General features: G+C 44.9%; 2 protein-coding genes across 2 annotated transcripts; both read left to right on the forward strand.

The window, feature by feature from the left end:
* Positions 1-1873: 1873 nt before the first annotated feature.
* On the forward strand, positions 1874-6798 carry LOC136515433 (guanine nucleotide-binding protein-like NSN1). The gene is made up of 8 exons (XM_066509043.1): positions 1874-2265; positions 3740-3878; positions 3965-4138; positions 4226-4440; positions 4925-5189; positions 5367-5546; positions 5618-5829; positions 6266-6798. The coding sequence occupies exons 1-8, from the start codon at positions 1999-2001 to the stop codon at positions 6563-6565; spliced, it is 1752 nt and encodes a 583-aa protein (XP_066365140.1). The 5' UTR covers positions 1874-1998; the 3' UTR covers positions 6566-6798.
* Positions 6799-7499: 701 nt separating this feature from the next.
* Positions 7500-11303, forward strand: LOC136515340 (uncharacterized). Its single transcript, XM_066508981.1, has 3 exons — positions 7500-8891; positions 9866-10041; positions 10520-11303. The coding sequence occupies exons 1-3, from the start codon at positions 7595-7597 to the stop codon at positions 11141-11143; spliced, it is 2097 nt and encodes a 698-aa protein (XP_066365078.1). The 5' UTR covers positions 7500-7594; the 3' UTR covers positions 11144-11303.
* Positions 11304-16183: the final 4880 nt, after the last annotated feature.

Genomic DNA, 16183 nt, shown 5'->3' on the forward strand with positions numbered 1-16183 from the left:
TGGATATCGCGCGTCGGGGCGCCCAATGGCCGGCTGCCAGGTGGAGGCAAAGATCGCCCCGCCCAAATCCAACGCTATCTAGAGTCTGGACCAAACAGCTCAGGCATCACGGTCGTCGTTGTGAAAATGCAGTGACGATGAAGTTCTGAAATATCTGTCGTCCTTTGGCACACACGTAATTATCTTTTCGAGAATTGCACGAAAGCAGAAAAAAGATAAAAGGGATACTTCATTCACCTTGCACTTGCATCTAGCGGTGAAAACTGAAAGATGAAACTGATCGACTCAGAATGGAGTGGACTTGGAATCTGATATTCCGTGTGCGTCCATGGAACGGGAGGTTGCTTTGTATCTCCTGCCCATACCATAGCCAGTCTCCAACTCTACTTAGGGCAGCTCCAGTCCTAACTTTAAACGAGTCTGACTACTGGCAAGGTTAAAATTATATGTAAGCATCAAGGGACCCCCGCCTAGAAGCTCTGATTCGATTTTCAGTAAAATACATTGTGCATTTCTATGTTTTTTTTTCATATTTTCATTTGGGTTCATGAACTCTCAAAGCAATCAATCATATGAGTTCTTCGACTTTTGAAGTGGTTGTTCATTCTAAGTTTACTCTAGGTAAAATCATGGACTTGAATTCACATTTCAAACGAATCACTTAGAAATTGAAGAAGCTAGTTGATCACTTCGAGAGTTGACTTAGATAAGAATGTGTGAAAAAATATTAAGGACCCATTTTGTATTTCACTCTTCGATTTTCTACTGCCCACGGTTCGAGCACGAAACATGTGCCGTCTTTCCTCTCACCTCCTTGGTTTTGATGCCTGCAATGTGCTTTGTAAGAACATCCAGCTCAGACCATGGTTAGGTTCTCAAACATACTAGAGCCGCTCTAAGCTGAAGTGGAGTTTCATCGTCTCCCCTTACACTAACCCTAATGAGGAACTCCAATAGTGATATCAATATATGGTTATCAAAATCTCGTATTTTGGGTTTTCTAAGATTAAATCAGATTCTAGGATTTTTAATTGCATTATTTTCCATTTTTTTGAGAAATATATTTTTATGTTTTGTCGATATTTTTAAAAATATTTCTAGTCAGATTTACCTCATGAGCTTTCAGCTTAGTCCAATTTGGCCACCTCTAACGTGGCGATGCATTAGCAAAATTACCATCAAAACCATTCAATGTGCAAAAATAAACGGTTTTAAAAGTTGAGGGATGTAAAAAAACTAGTTTTATAGTTTAGGAAGAAAAATTAGACGACCGCGATAACTGAGGGAGGTTAATAGTATTTTTTCCTAATAAACTTTGCGTTCAGACTTGAAATATTTAGGCCTGGCGTAAATATATTTGATATATGTGTGTGTTATAGTAATTAATGAAGATACATGTGCTGCTAAGACAAATATAAATTACCCACGGGCACATGGGTAAGGGTAATATATGTTTCTATACCCGTACCCACTTACACGATGGGTAGAGATTTTTACTCATTAGCGTATGGTTGAATAAATCTTTTTCCATACCCATCTCTTTCGCGGGTAAACCTATCAGATTTCAGGTACCCATTGTAATCCCTAGCACGAGGCCATATTAGAAGAGCGTGATGCACACCAAAGATCTATTAACACCCGTGGCAGGTTAGTAGTAGGTGCTTAACTTAAGCAACTCAATAGGAGATCATTTATTGATCCAACATTATTTTCAACTTCAAAATACCCCCTTCATGGGAGAATTAATGCAGGCCGCTGCTCTTCTGTTTGGGCTCGGCCCGCTTCGCTCCATGGGCTCATTTTAGCAGCGGAGCCCTTTTCAGGCCTATCCAGTATCGACGCCCTTCTTCTAAAACCCTAACTCCTCTCTCCTTGACGCCGCCAAACCACTGCGGCCGAAGTCGCCCCTCCCGAGCCCCGACCAACTCTCCTCTCCTCTCCTCTCCACCTCAGGGCCGCCGGCTCCTTCCTTACTCCGCCTCGACAAGCGTCGGCGAGATGGTGAAGAGAAGCAAGAAGAGCAAGAGCAAGCGCGTCACGCTGAAGCAGAAGCACAAGGTGCTGCGCAAGGTGAAAGAGCACCACCGCAAGAAGCGCAAGGAGGCCAAGAAGGAAGGCAAGGCTGGCCAGCGGAAGAAGGTCGAGAAGGACCCCGGGATCCCCAACGAGTGGCCCTTCAAGGAGCAGGAGCTCAAGGCGCTCGAGGCCCGGCGCGCGCTGGCGCTCCAGGAGCTCGAGCTCAAGAAGGAGGCGCGCAAGGAGAGGGTATGTCATGTCTGCCCTGCACCAACCTGACCTTCCCACCTGCTGTTATAGTTTTTCAGCCTTACAGCCGAATCCACCTTCATTCCGTTAAATTGCAAGCCTAATCCACCTTCCTGTCCCTCCAGTTTCCTTGTGAAACTAGAAAACCCGTGGCGCGGTGTTGCTATCTTTTTATTCTCTTCCTTCTCACGATGCTTTGGTGTCTTGAAGAGCATTACTTTTCTGCTGACTTTGGTTTAGATAGTATAAAACTCTATGCAAGCTAAGATCATGCAACATTAGGGTTATACTGACACCACACAAACACCATTCTACATGACTGCAACAGACAAGAAATTTTTGGCATGCAATCTACATGGAAGAAACATTGTGAGCAGTTATGTTCATCATGATTGAAATGGAAAGCTTTGCTTCACCAGATAGGATAACATTATTAACATTAGTAGTATTATTTATGTTACGATGATGTCATTGCATAACAAAAGTAAAATTATGTTCACTGATGTTGTCGAATGACGATCTCAGATCTCGTCACAAGAGTAAAATCGGAGTACAAAACATATAATAGAATCTTGATAGAATCTTGATTGCCAACCAAATGCTAGATGAACTGAAATTTAAGCACGGAAATCATAGCACAATCTAAAATAATTGCCACGGGACTACAATTTCACCCTAATTCTCTGGAAATAAGGATGTATGTGTACATTGCCTAGCGGGCATCCAGAAAGGAGATAACATGGATGACACCGTTGCCACTCATTGTCACAGTTATACAGGGGGCATGTGTCCTGCCCGTCCATACCCGCTTGTGCTGTGATAACGCTTCTGCCAAGCATGGGCGTGCATGCCCATTCCCCTTTAGCCACAGGTCAACCTGCTCATGCAAATCGCAAGTATCCTTGAGGACTTGAGGTGCTGAGAATGCAAATAACAAAGGACGAATCAAGAAAGAAAGTAGTTGATGGAGCAACTCACCCTGTGGATACGCTACCCGCCCGTGGTTTATCCTGCAGATTCGTGTTATAGAGATTAACTCTTTCTTAGATCGTTCCCTATATTGGTAGTGTACATAGTTACCATTTGGTTGATGGCTTGCTATCGTTGGTATCTGCCATGATAGCTTTTGTCCCAACCCTTATTGTCCCTTATTACAATCGAAGGCTTGTTAGAACCAATATTGCTGTATGTATAATTGTGTTCTCTTGCGAAATTCTGGTTATTGATCCAGACAAGCTTGGTGATCGTCCTTTATTTGGGTCTTTACACTTTACATTTTAGGCTCACTCTGTCAGGATCATGAACTTTCACATAGACTTGACCGAGCAATGATTAAATATTGTCACCCTTTGTTAGGTTATGTAGATGAAGTATGTGTCCTTAAGGTCTATTTATGTTCTTCGTTTAGTTTTATAGATACATCTATATCATTTTCGTTGTGGTGGTTAAACAATGAGACACTTACCTTTTTCAGGCTCGGAAGAGGAAGCTAGGATTGCTTGAGGATGAGGACATTGCTAATTTGGCATCTGCAGCTTCCGCGCAGGGCAGTGAGTTTGCAGCAAAGGATGCAGCAAAGGAGAATGCTCCTTTAGCAGTGGCAAAGAGCAATGGTAAGTTTCTCATCTCTCACTTATGGTTTAAATTGGCCTACCGCATGCAGTTACATTATTGACTAAAGATGTTAAATGTGTCCCAGATCATTCAGAGAGGTCTTTCTACAAGGAGCTTGTTAAAGTAATTGAAGCTTCCGATGTGATTCTTGAGGTTCTTGATGCAAGGGATCCACTAGGCACCCGTTGCATTGACATGGAAAAGATGGTTAGGAAGGCTGATCCAAGTAAACGGATTGTACTACTTCTCAACAAGATAGGTATTATGCAATTTTTGTTATGTTTAAAGTTTGCTCTTATGGTGGTTATGCCATCCTACATCTCAACTTATGATTCTTGAATTCTAGATCTTGTTCCCAAGGAGGCGGTGGAGAAGTGGCTTACATATCTAAGAGAAGAACTGCCAACAGTTGCATTTAAGTGCAATACCCAAGAGCAGAGGACCAAGCTGGGATGGAAATCTTCAAAACTTGATAAAACAAGTAACATCCCACAAAGTAGTGATTGTCTTGGTGCTGAGAATCTAATCAGATTGCTCAAGAATTATTCCAGAAGCCATGAGGTAAATGATCCTACCGTTTTCAGATGATGTTTATGCATATATAGTTTTGGTCATCTCTCATCTGTCTCACAAGTTGATTATTGTATGGACATTCTAAGTTAGAATGTTTTATCGTTGTTCTACAACATCATGCATGCTTCATTACTTGACTATATTATAATAATTGAACCTTCAGCTTATTTTCCTTGCTTATGTGCATATTTCCTTTTATCGAATATGATTAATAGAATCCTTTTATGTTTGAAGGGAGAACAGCTTCCTAAGATATATGAACCTAATGACTTCATGCACATAGTTTTACTTTGTGTGCTGTATCTTATCATGCCAGTTTTATAAGTAGGCCTGTTTTTTCTGTCTTCAGTTATTACCTTCTTATGCTTCAGTGTTACCTTTTTTTTTACTGCTCTTGTAGCCATGTCTGTGTTCATATAGAGTTGCCTTTTTTGTTCTTCCTTTGTTAAGTTTTGTTATTGGTGACTTGCAGCTCAAACTGGCAATTACGGTGGGTATTGTTGGACTTCCTAATGTTGGCAAGAGCAGTCTGATCAACAGCCTGAAGAGGTCCCGAGTGGTTAATGTCGGTTCCACTCCAGGGGTTACTAGATCAATGCAAGAAGTTCAATTAGACAAGAAGGTGAAGTTGTTGGATTGCCCTGGTGTTGTTATGCTCAAATCTTCCAACAGTGGTGTGTCTGTAGCCCTTCGAAACTGCAAAAGAGTTGAGAAAATGGAAGATCCAGTCACTCCTGGTAAGGGCTTCTGTTAGCTCTGTTGAAGTTTTTATTTATTTATTTATTCTAGCTATAGCCTTCTTATTATTTTACTCTTTAGATACTGTACCATTTGACAATAATCTAGTATATTACGTGACCAGAAGTGCAATACTTGACATGTTCTATGCTTCTCTCTGTTTTTGATGTTTGTAGTTAAGGAGATCCTAAGTATTTGCCCACATGAGAAGTTGTTATCTCTGTACAAGGTTCCAAACTTCAGTTCAGTTGATGATTTCCTTCAGAAAGTAGCAACTGTACGGGGCAAATTGAAAAAGGGTGGTGTAGTGGATGTTGAAGCTGCAGCAAGAATTGTGCTTCATGACTGGAATGAAGGTATGCCTGATAATTTTTGTCATGAACTTTGTAAATTCTTGTGACCAGTGACCTAATCCTCTCTTTTTTAGGTAAAATACCATATTTTACACTGCCACCTAAAAGAGATGCTGGGGAGGACTCAGATGCAGTAATTATAACAGAAGATGGGAAGGAATTTAATATTGATGAAATTTACAAAGCTGAGTCTTCATATATTGGTGGTTTGAAGTCCATTGAGGAGTTCCATCACGTTGAGATTCCTCCTAATACTCCACCAGGGATTGATGAAGAGATGCTAGAGGTAATAATCTTAAAGTTAGCGTTTTTCCGTGAATTAAGTGGATTTAACATGGTAACCCCTGTAGATTTTATGCCATCTTGCTACCAGTTATCTGTTTTGTTCCTTGTGATGGCCAGATGCATTGCATTCATTGAAAGTAAATGTTTTTTGTGAGATTGTTTTCGCATGGTCACTGATTCGGTCTCAGCTCTATACGCTTATGTTAGGAGGTTTCATTTGAATCTATTGACCAACAGAATTATTTAAGATAATCTATGTAGTTCACCACTCTGTCTCTGGTGAAAACTCTTGTAGAAGTCAACCTTAGGTTCTATTTGAACTACATAATTCATATGTAAAAATTTCATACCAATATGCTTTGCTGCAAGCAAAACATGAGTGCATTAGGAACATTGTGCTCGGCCTTGTTATTTAACTCTTGTTTTGCACTAACAAGGATGGCAAGAAACCAAGCGAACCAGTCCAGGAAAGCCGGGAGGAGCAAATGTCTGACGTGAATGACTCAGAAGGAAGCAAGGCAGCCAGTGCTAGCACACAGAACGACAAGTTGTACACTGCCGAGGGCATACTCGATCCTCGCAAAAGGAAAGCAGAGAAGAAACGGCGCAAGGCGAACAAGTTCAGTGTGCTGAACGACATGGATGCGGACTATGATTTCAAGGTGGATTATCAGATGGAGGACGCATCGGCCGCTGATGAGTACGGTGAGAGCAATGGTGCGCACGCGGATGAATGAAGATGGCGGGGATGAAGCCAAGGATAATGAACCGATGACTGGAGTCGATGATTCGTGAAACATTTTGGCTCCTAGTTGATGGCACAGTAGATGTTATCGGTGATATTATCATGTCGAGTGCCAGAAATGAAATGGCCCAGTGGGGGTTGCAAAATTAACCCACAAAAGTTTTGAGCTTAGTTTGCTTGTTTAATGAAAGATGATACTATGAGAAGGCTTGCGTTTTACCTGTCCCAGCGGTACCAACTTTTACCTGCTCTTACTTAAGTTGCATTCATTGATCATGAATCATGATGCGCTATCCTCGGTTACATTTATTTATCATGATGCGTTATCGAGAAAGGTTACCAAACATGAACATATCAAAATTTATCCACTTAAGAAATTTAGGTGTGGTATCATTTAAACCAATATAGCAGTCTGTTGAACGTTAGGTAAGCGAAGAAAGTGGCAAATTGAATCCATACTTCTGTCAAACTTCAGCAAGTGAAGAAAGTGGCATAGAACAACCCGATGGAAGAGAGCAGTGAAGAAAGTGGAATAGAACAAACCCGATGGAAGAGAGCAGAGGCACAATCTAGGGAGAAAGTGAACAGGAATTGTCATTGTTACCAGGACTGCTGTGTTCCACGTTTTTCACCTATGATTCATGTTTTTCACCCAAACAACGCTGCTCCAGGGAAAAAAAAAATGGAGTTGTAAGAGCAGCTAAAGAGATGCTTCAGAAACTATCAGTTTTTGTGAAGCTGCTCCACGGTATAGTTTATTCTCTCTCACAGAACACTGATGAATCAACCGAAATAAGTCGAACTACGCTGAAAATCTGTACCAGCCGAACACCCAATTCGCAACTGGAACATTTGTATCGAACTACGCTGAAAATCTGTACCAGCCGAACACCCAATTCCCAACTGGAACATTTGTATCGGCGGCACGAGAACGCCCAATTCCCAACCGGAACATTTGTATTTTGTATATACAGGCGCCGCCGTCGCCCAAGTGGAGGTGGTCACGCTCACGCGAACTGAAATGCAGTCCGGCTCCGCAGCGCCGCAACCAACGCCCAACTCACTCTCGCCGCTTCCAGTTCCCACCCAACCGGCGAAGGCGATGGCGACGCAGGCCGAGCTCGAGGCGGCCGTCGCCGCGCTCGCGGACAAGAAGCGCCGCCTCCGGGAGGCATTCGACCGCCTCGTCGCCTGCTCCCCGGTCCCCGTCCCCTTACGCTGGGAGGACCTGGACGCGCACCTCGCCTCCATCGCCGCCAGCTTCGGCTTCCGCCACCTCGACTCCACCCACGCCGACGCCATTGCCGGTGCAGCAGCCGTAGCCGCAGCCGCAGCCGCTGACGCTAGGGGTCCAACCACCGCTGCTCACCACGTCCACCACCTGGACAAGGAGGGGCAGGACCGGGAACGACGCGTCGGGCGCGGCGCGTCGGAGGAGGGACAAGGTAGCAGCAATGCGGAGGAAGGCTGGAACGCGTCGTCGCACCAGGAACGCGGGGAGGAGGATGGGAAGGTCCGGGAGGCATCCAGTGCGCGTCCCGACCGAGAAGCTAACGAAGCGGGGAGCATTCTCGGGGTGGAGACCGTGCCAATCGAGGCGGCTCCAGAGCAACTAGACGACGAGAAGGAGGAGGATGCCATGGGCGCACTCGTGGCGTCTCCCCACCAACGCGATGACGATATCGAGATGCTGGAGGAGGAGGCCGTGAACGCGAACGCAGACAGAGAACGCCGCGAGGACGAGGCCGAGGAAGGGGAGTGGCTGCAGCATCCGCACGACGCAGGCGGCGGAGAGACGTCGGCTCTGACGCGAGCCGTCGCCGCGGCGTGCGCGAACATGGACCCCTCCGCGCTGGTGGACGCGCTGTGCCTCAGCGGCAGGAGCTCCCTCCGCGCGTTCCTCCCGGCGCTGCTTGGCGCCCCGGACCCCCACGTCCTCCTCGTCCGCGCCGTCGGCGGCTTCTTGGACTTGGCCTCAGCGGGGCCGGGGCGCGACGCGAGCGAGTGGTGGGCAAACTGCGTCGCGATGATCGAGTGCGCGCCCCGCCTCGCGGCGCCGTCGGCGGACGCGCTGGCGCAGGCAAAGCGCCTGGCGGGGCACTGGAAGGAGATGGTGGTCGCGGGGCCTGCGGGTGCGGGTGGCAGGGACATCGGCGGGATGGCCGGATGGGGCCTTCTCACCTTCATTGCTTCTTACAACATTGTCCCGGAGTTCGATGCTGATGAGATCCTCCGTCTCTTCGACAATATCGCGCCCCAGGTGAAGGACAACTGCGTCGAGCTCTGCAAGCGTCTTGGCCTCATCGGAAAGATGACTGGTACATGTTCCTCGACTTCGACTCTTAATGATGAATTTACTTGTCTCATATCTAAGGCTCTGTGTGCGCAGATGAACGTTCGTTCACCTGTACGTTGTAGTTTGTACACTGGTAGTTTACTTGTGATTCAGAAATCAGAATGCTCTGAATCGCATAGGCTTCACTTCAGGTGGATGCCAACCAATGCTCTCAAGCACTGTCTCCCAGCTAACCACACTTAAAAGTAAAGCACGAACCTTAGCATCCATTCTTTTCTGTCCTCTATCGTACTATGCGTCTATGGCTCTCTGCCCATGAGGGTTGAGGATAGGAGATCACCTGTAGGTATTGTACCCTTTTATACATATCCACAGATCCTGAATACAAACAAGAGAGGAGATAACAGAAGCCAGACAAGGTAATTACCGGGATCAATATATAACAGCTTAAACTTAAGTGTGGTGCCAATTTCTACTTGCTACAAGTTAGAACCGGATTGCAGTGGCACTGAGAAGCAAATTGCAGAATATTTTGATCTATTCCTTTTCCTGTTAGTATTATGCACTTCCTTTCCTTTTTAGTGAGAAATTCACATTTATTGATGCAGCCGCCAAATTGACATTTTAATCACTTAAGTAGCTGGGATTATTTATAACTAGATATGTGTCATATTGTTCAGTCATGGCGTCACCTAGATGATTTATGTCAGTCTACTACTTTGGTGGTTGCAAGTTGAATCTACCGTCTACATTAATGCAGGATGATTTTATGTCTTACTGACAGAAATATGATGAGTTGCTGTTTTTTCTTCCATTTGTGTTTGCAGTTATTGCGTGTTGTGGAGCATCTTTTGAACCATTCGTAGTTTTACACTGCAGACCTCACTATCAGATTTTCTAATTCTAATTACAATAGTAGCTTGTGGAACTGGAAGGAAATCACTATCCCATTGGTTTACCAACTGTGTTGCTAATGTTTGGCTCATTCTTCTGCAGATTCAATCAACCATTTCATTGAAAATGGGCAGCCACTCGATGCTATAAGATTGGCACATACTTTCAGTTTGACTGACAAATATCCTCCACTTACCATCATGAATGATTATATTGAGAATGCCAAGAAGACTGCTGAAGACATACTAAGCAAGGAAAGCTATACACTGGAGTCTCTGGTATGTTCTGTTTCTTGGAAAGGATGTCTTGTTATGCTAATCCAACTTAAATGAAATTGTCCATTTATCACACCTGTAGTCCTTTTTAGCTTTGTGAAGTCCTGGATTTGGAAAATAAAATACAGCGTGCTTTTCATGGTTTTCTGAAGCAAGTTTTTCACAATTCTTAAAGCAGTGCAGCTGAGGAGCTAAGATAGGTTTGGATGTGCACACGCACCAATCTAGGTTTGGGCCCTGTTTGGGTCAGATATTGGCCTTTCTTCGTATAATGTAGTGAAATTATAGTACGTAGTGCTGCAATCCTACCCCTCCTGCTTTGAAAGTCGGCTTGCTCATTTTATGTTCAAAAAAATTAGAACCACTTCCTGGATAAATTGTTGCGTCCACATAATGACATATTGATATTGTACTTTCAACACTGATATAGACATATTACACTTTCAACTGTTTTAACGCCTTTGAATCATCCGTCGAACAGAATCAAGCGATGGCAAAGAAGGTCGATGCTCTAATATTTTCGTGGAGCGCAATTGATGGGTGCGATATTGATTCTGTTCAGCGTAAAAGCATCAAGGAAGAAATTACCCAGTTGTTACACAAGTATGCAAACAAGCAGCAAAATCTAACAGGTGTTTCAGCCTCCATTTCAAGTTCGCACCAGCACCAGAATTTTCAAGAGGAGTACCAGCAGCGGCCACAAATGCGACTGGTGGAACAGCAGCAGCAGCAGCGAAACCCACATGGGCTGCAGCCAAAACCAGGAGAGAAACAGCACCAGCAGCAGAAGCCACAAGAGACACAGCATCGGCACATTCAGAATCAACAAGAGCCGCCGGAGCGGGAAATGTGGCAAAACCGGAAAAGGAGAGGACAAAACAAAAAGAATCGCAAGAGGAAACAGCGCAGGCGGAAACTGCAGCAACAGAATAAACGCCCAAGGCTACCTCCATATGTCAGGCCAGGAATTAACAACAACCAGCATGAGGAACCATTTTCAGGAATTCGAAGAGCTCCGTTCGCAGCCTGTACCACTACCATACCTCGATATTTTGGGTCCTGTGATGATCGTTCTCAGCATCACGTGCCAGTGTTCCGCCGTTGATGCCAGAGTAGTACTCGGTGAAGTTACTGTTGTAGTAGTAAACTGATGGTCGAAAATAGAAGAGAGAGTTGTTCGGTGCTGACTGGTTTTGCTTAGCTTTCCATAAAAAAGCTTTAGTCCCCACAGTGACTTGTGTATATGCTATGCACAGTTTAGCTACCCTCGGTGTTACTGATACCTGAATCACAACCATCGACTTTATATGTTGGATATGGCTCTTCAAGTTTGTCTAGTAGTTATTCATGTATATTATTGCATTGACCGTAAAATGTTGCTTGTCACAATACCTGAAGAAGCATGATTGATCTTTCTGGCATAGAATAAACGTCTATAGAAAAGCACACTCTTCCTGCATTCGTTGTGAAATAAAAGGATTCATGCACGTTCATCTCGTGCAGGTATCTCGTGATGCTTTTGCTCTTTCAGTGATTTATGTTCATCGTGCAGGTATTTGTGAATGTTTTATGTAACTGAAAAGTAGGCTAATTCCTGTTACAGTGCATATGTTTCAGATTGCAAGCATTGCGGCACTTGGCTGAACATGTGTACGTGACCAGACTATAAAAACTGCCCTATAAAGTTATTCAACAAATCGATGCAAGTGATTGGCAACTGCCCATACACCATATTGCGAAAGAACTGTCATCACATAAAACAAATGAACACAAAACCACTTACAGAACGAACCAATACAGGGCTGTTTCATACAACTTCTATGCTTCACCATAGTTTCACTCAGCGATCGATGCAGAACGCCAGAACTTCTACACTATCTGGGATAGGACGGAGGATGAAGGGCAAAGGGATTAAATGGCAGACCCATATACTGAGGTGATCTGAATTGCGGTACAAATGGCATTCCTTGGCCTACAGGCCAACCTGGCTGGGCAGGGTAATTGTGAACTCCAGGCATAGCAGCATAAGGTGGACGCACAAAGTTTTGGATCTGAGCAACATTCAGAATCAGAGGAACAGCAGGTGTCGGAAGCTTAAGAGTAGCTGGCCTTGGCGGTTGCATATGCTGCTGCTGCTGCTGCTCTGTCACTTGCGCTTTATTTTCTTGTTGATGCAGCTGATGTTGCTTTTCCTTGGATTAACTTGTTTTCATTCTGTGCCTGCTGCTGCTGGTTGACTGTGCCTCATGGTGCTCCAGCTCCTCTTTCTTGCGCTTCTTGTTCCTCTTTTTACGTTTCGTTGGCTGATGCTGTGAATCCCATGTTGAGGGCATTGAGGGATTTCCTGACCTTTGATTCTTTTTATATGCACCAATCAAATATCTAATTTCTGCCAAGATGGCACTGCGTTGGCTAGAATCAGCGAGTTTATGCTGAGCTAGTTGATGTGCAATCCATGTTTCCTTTGGTATAGCCAAGTCCTGCACATAGGCAAGATGCAAAACCATTCAGCTAACAAACAAGCTGAAAAAACAAGCCGAAGCACTGTTTCGGCTGATTTATTGTGAGAGAAAAATACTGTTCCGGCTGAAAAAACAAGCTGAAAAGTACGGATTATAAGACAAGCGAACGGGGCAACAAATTTGAGTACCCACCTCTTGGTGGGATGGAGTTTTATGACTCCACCCTGGATTGAAATCTAGACACCATATTCTATGTACACATGCGTGAGTACTTTCCCCATTTACCAGAGGTATATGGCTTTCTAGGGGTGTGAATCAGATAGGTGGCACACTCATGTGCCATGCAAGTGCGCCAGTGCAGTATGTGTATGTGCTTTCTTCCTTCATTGTAAATGTGAAAAGGAAACAAAAGACAGAAACAAATATAGTTGACAAGAAAGCAGATTTATTGGATCAATATGCATTTATATCTACAAAAGAACTTGTTCCAAAATCTGTAGCCAGGTAAAACCACAATGCTATGTAACTTAGAAAGTTATGATTAAGGATTTAAAGGTGATCGCTGAAACAACCCGGTTTCTATGTCCACCAGGATGTGCATCCTGGACTTCCTGGCCTTCATCGTAGACGGAGGGAAACTATTGTCTCGATCCCCACCCAAACTCCCCCCGCCCCCCCATGTGCCGCATGCACAGCGCCTCCCTCCCTCACCATGGATCCTGCTGCCCCACCTCCTCCACTGCCCTCCACCGCACTAAGCACTCTGAGCACAATGCCCCTGCCTCCATGCCTGCCCAACCACTGTCCACCGCCGTCTCGCGATTCCCCCACCGTACCGGTGACCTACCTGCAACCCCCAGCCATACCTCTACAGATGGAGGCCACCAAGATCCCCAATACCAAAACCTCATACCCCAACCTGAAACAATAACCCGCCAGAGTTATTGGAGATCACCGGACAATGAAAAGAGTGAGCTCAACACCCTGGAGGAGGTATGCATTCCCACCCTAAAAAAATCTGTCAACAGATGAATAGCGGCCTCAAATTTCTCTCCGTCAGAACAAATCTTGACTTTACAGCGTAATGGCCTGGATGTCCAGGGTTCGCGCTACCCTGGGCACCATATAATTCCTGTCAGTAAAATACTTGATTTTAGAGTCACAAGGGGTAGTTCATACCAAGGACTTGTGTGTTTCATTCTTTCTAAATAGCTCCACAGAAGTCTGCTTGGCCTTCTTAATGTATCCCTTCAGAAGAGAAAATGGAGGATACTTGTCCTCCAAATTAAAAAATTGTAACAAATGAAAAACTTCGAGATGCTGCCCATTTCCAATCATATAGTCAATTAAATCTGCAGAAAAGATGAAGGCAAGAAGAAACATTAATAAGAAGGCAACCCTTGCATTGCTAATGAGGTACAGGAATGGAGATGAGTGCCTACAGTTCTGTCAAAATCAAACTTAAAATATAAAGATAGAGGCCAATGTATTTAAGTCTAGCTGCTTATGAAAACAGTGAGAAAAGTTCAAATAATGGCTAAGCAATAAACATACAAAAATGCATTACAGCTATAGACCAGACAATCAACTGATGTACATACTTAATATACTCAGCAAACTAGAGTTCGTATCCAAATTTACATGTATATCCATATAAACTTACCACTCGAGTTGATATCAGTTATAACGTGAGATGCAATAATGAACAGAATTGTCATTTTTTTTTCTGGAATACGCATGAGAGCTACGCATCATTGCATTAAGATAGGGAAAAAAAGGAAGGCTCAAAATAGCCAATACAAAACTCACACCACACCACACACACCTAGCCTTTTTTGTTACAAACACGCCTGTTTATATTTAGAAACAACCAAAACCTCAACTATAGGAGCCGCTAACCACCACGACTAGCAGCAGCCACCAGACCTCTGAGACCCTTGGCACCTGCCAGCATCCAGTGATCTGCCTCATCCTGTGCAAGGAGAAGCGCCTGATCCAACCTGGGCGAGACACCATTAAACACTATGTCGTTTCTTTCCTTCCAAAGGATCCAAGCACCCAGCATGACCAGCGAGTTAAAGCCTCGCCCAACGTCCTTGTTGAAAGTGCTGCCAGCTTGTTGCCACCAATCAAAGAACCTTGCCGAACTTGGTTGAGGTGCAACATCCGGTAATCCAAAACGACGGAGCAGCTGGTGCCAAAATTGCCGTGAGAAGACACATGAACACAGGAGGTGCTGAATTGTTTCATCCTCCTGGTCGCAAAATGGGCAATGTTCAGGATGGGGCAGACTACGTCGAGCAAGTCTATCAGCAGTCCAACAACGGTTATGTGCTACTAACCAGAGGAAAAATTTACACTTCCTGGGAGCCCAGTTACTCCAAATCAATTTGCTTGGCTCTAAAAGGATTGCTCCAAAGAAGAACGCCTCATACGCCGATTTGGTAGAGAATTCTCCTGAAGCCTCAAATTTCTATTTATGAACATCATCAACCTCAGGTTGAAGTACTACTTCCTGGACCAAGTCCCAAATATCTAGATATTCAGCCAAGGCTGCAACAGAATGGTGGCCTCGGATATCCTGCACCCAACTATTATCCATTAGCGCTTCCCTAACAGTGCGCCATCTTGCCCGCCTTTTTGGAACACATGCAAATAGATGAGGGGCCAGTAGCTCAATAGAAGACCCATTCAGCCATTTATCAGTCCAGAAATTAGTGTTTGCCCCATTGCCAACCTTTGTGGTCACAGCCAAGATGAAAAGAGCTTGGACATTCCCATGAATTGTGACAGGGAAGGCTGCCCATGTCTTATCAGCTTCAGTTTTACTCAGCCACAGCCATCTAACCCTGAGAGCCCAACCAAATTTCTGTAGGTCCAAGATACCCAAACCTCCTAATTCCTTCGGACGACTAACCTTGGGCCATGCAATCAAACAGTGTCCACCATTTGTCTCCTTCCTGCCTCTCCAAAGGAAATTACGACGAATCTTGTCTACCGCCTTTAAACACCATGGAGGAAGCTCCAAGGCAGTAGCAAAATAGATCAGTACGGAAGTGAGAACCGATTGTACATATGTAGCCCGACCAGCCCTGTTTAACAAATCAGCCTTCCACCCTGGCAGATGATCAGTGTAACGCCCCAGCCTGGGAAGACGGCTAAGATCCACTCTACACGTTGAATGGACCACACCTGCTAATTAACTCTCTTGCGCTTTCGTCCTCGCTTCGCGCAAAAGGTTCGAACCGTAGTTAATTCCCTTCCAGGCTCAGGCTTTTAAGCTGGTTCGGCACCTCCTCTGGTTTCGATGTGGGACTAAATTCCATAGCTATAGTACCGCGTGATGCTACAGTAACTCGCATCGCCCTGTCGCTGCAGTGCTCGACCATTCGGCCTAGCCCACCAGACCGGCCTAACTTGGCCCATTTAGTGGGCCTCACATACACCCACCCTTGAGGACTCGGCGTCCTCATCGAGGGCCGAACCAACCTACCTAAACGGGACAAATGTCCAGGATCGACTCTCTTGATCCACGTCCATATTCCTAGCTCCCCGGCCCAAGTGCCATGCTCATGCAGAGTCATGCGCAACCTGTCCGAGCTCCTGAGCCATATATCCGTGAATCCGCGAGAGTTGGCTCTGAATACTATTTGTAACGCCCCAGCCTGGGAAGACAGCTAAGA

The sequence above is a fragment of the Miscanthus floridulus genome, chromosome 1 (assembly GCF_019320115.1).
Source record: "Miscanthus floridulus cultivar M001 chromosome 1, ASM1932011v1, whole genome shotgun sequence".
NCBI classification, from domain to species: Eukaryota; Viridiplantae; Streptophyta; class Magnoliopsida; order Poales; family Poaceae; genus Miscanthus; species Miscanthus floridulus.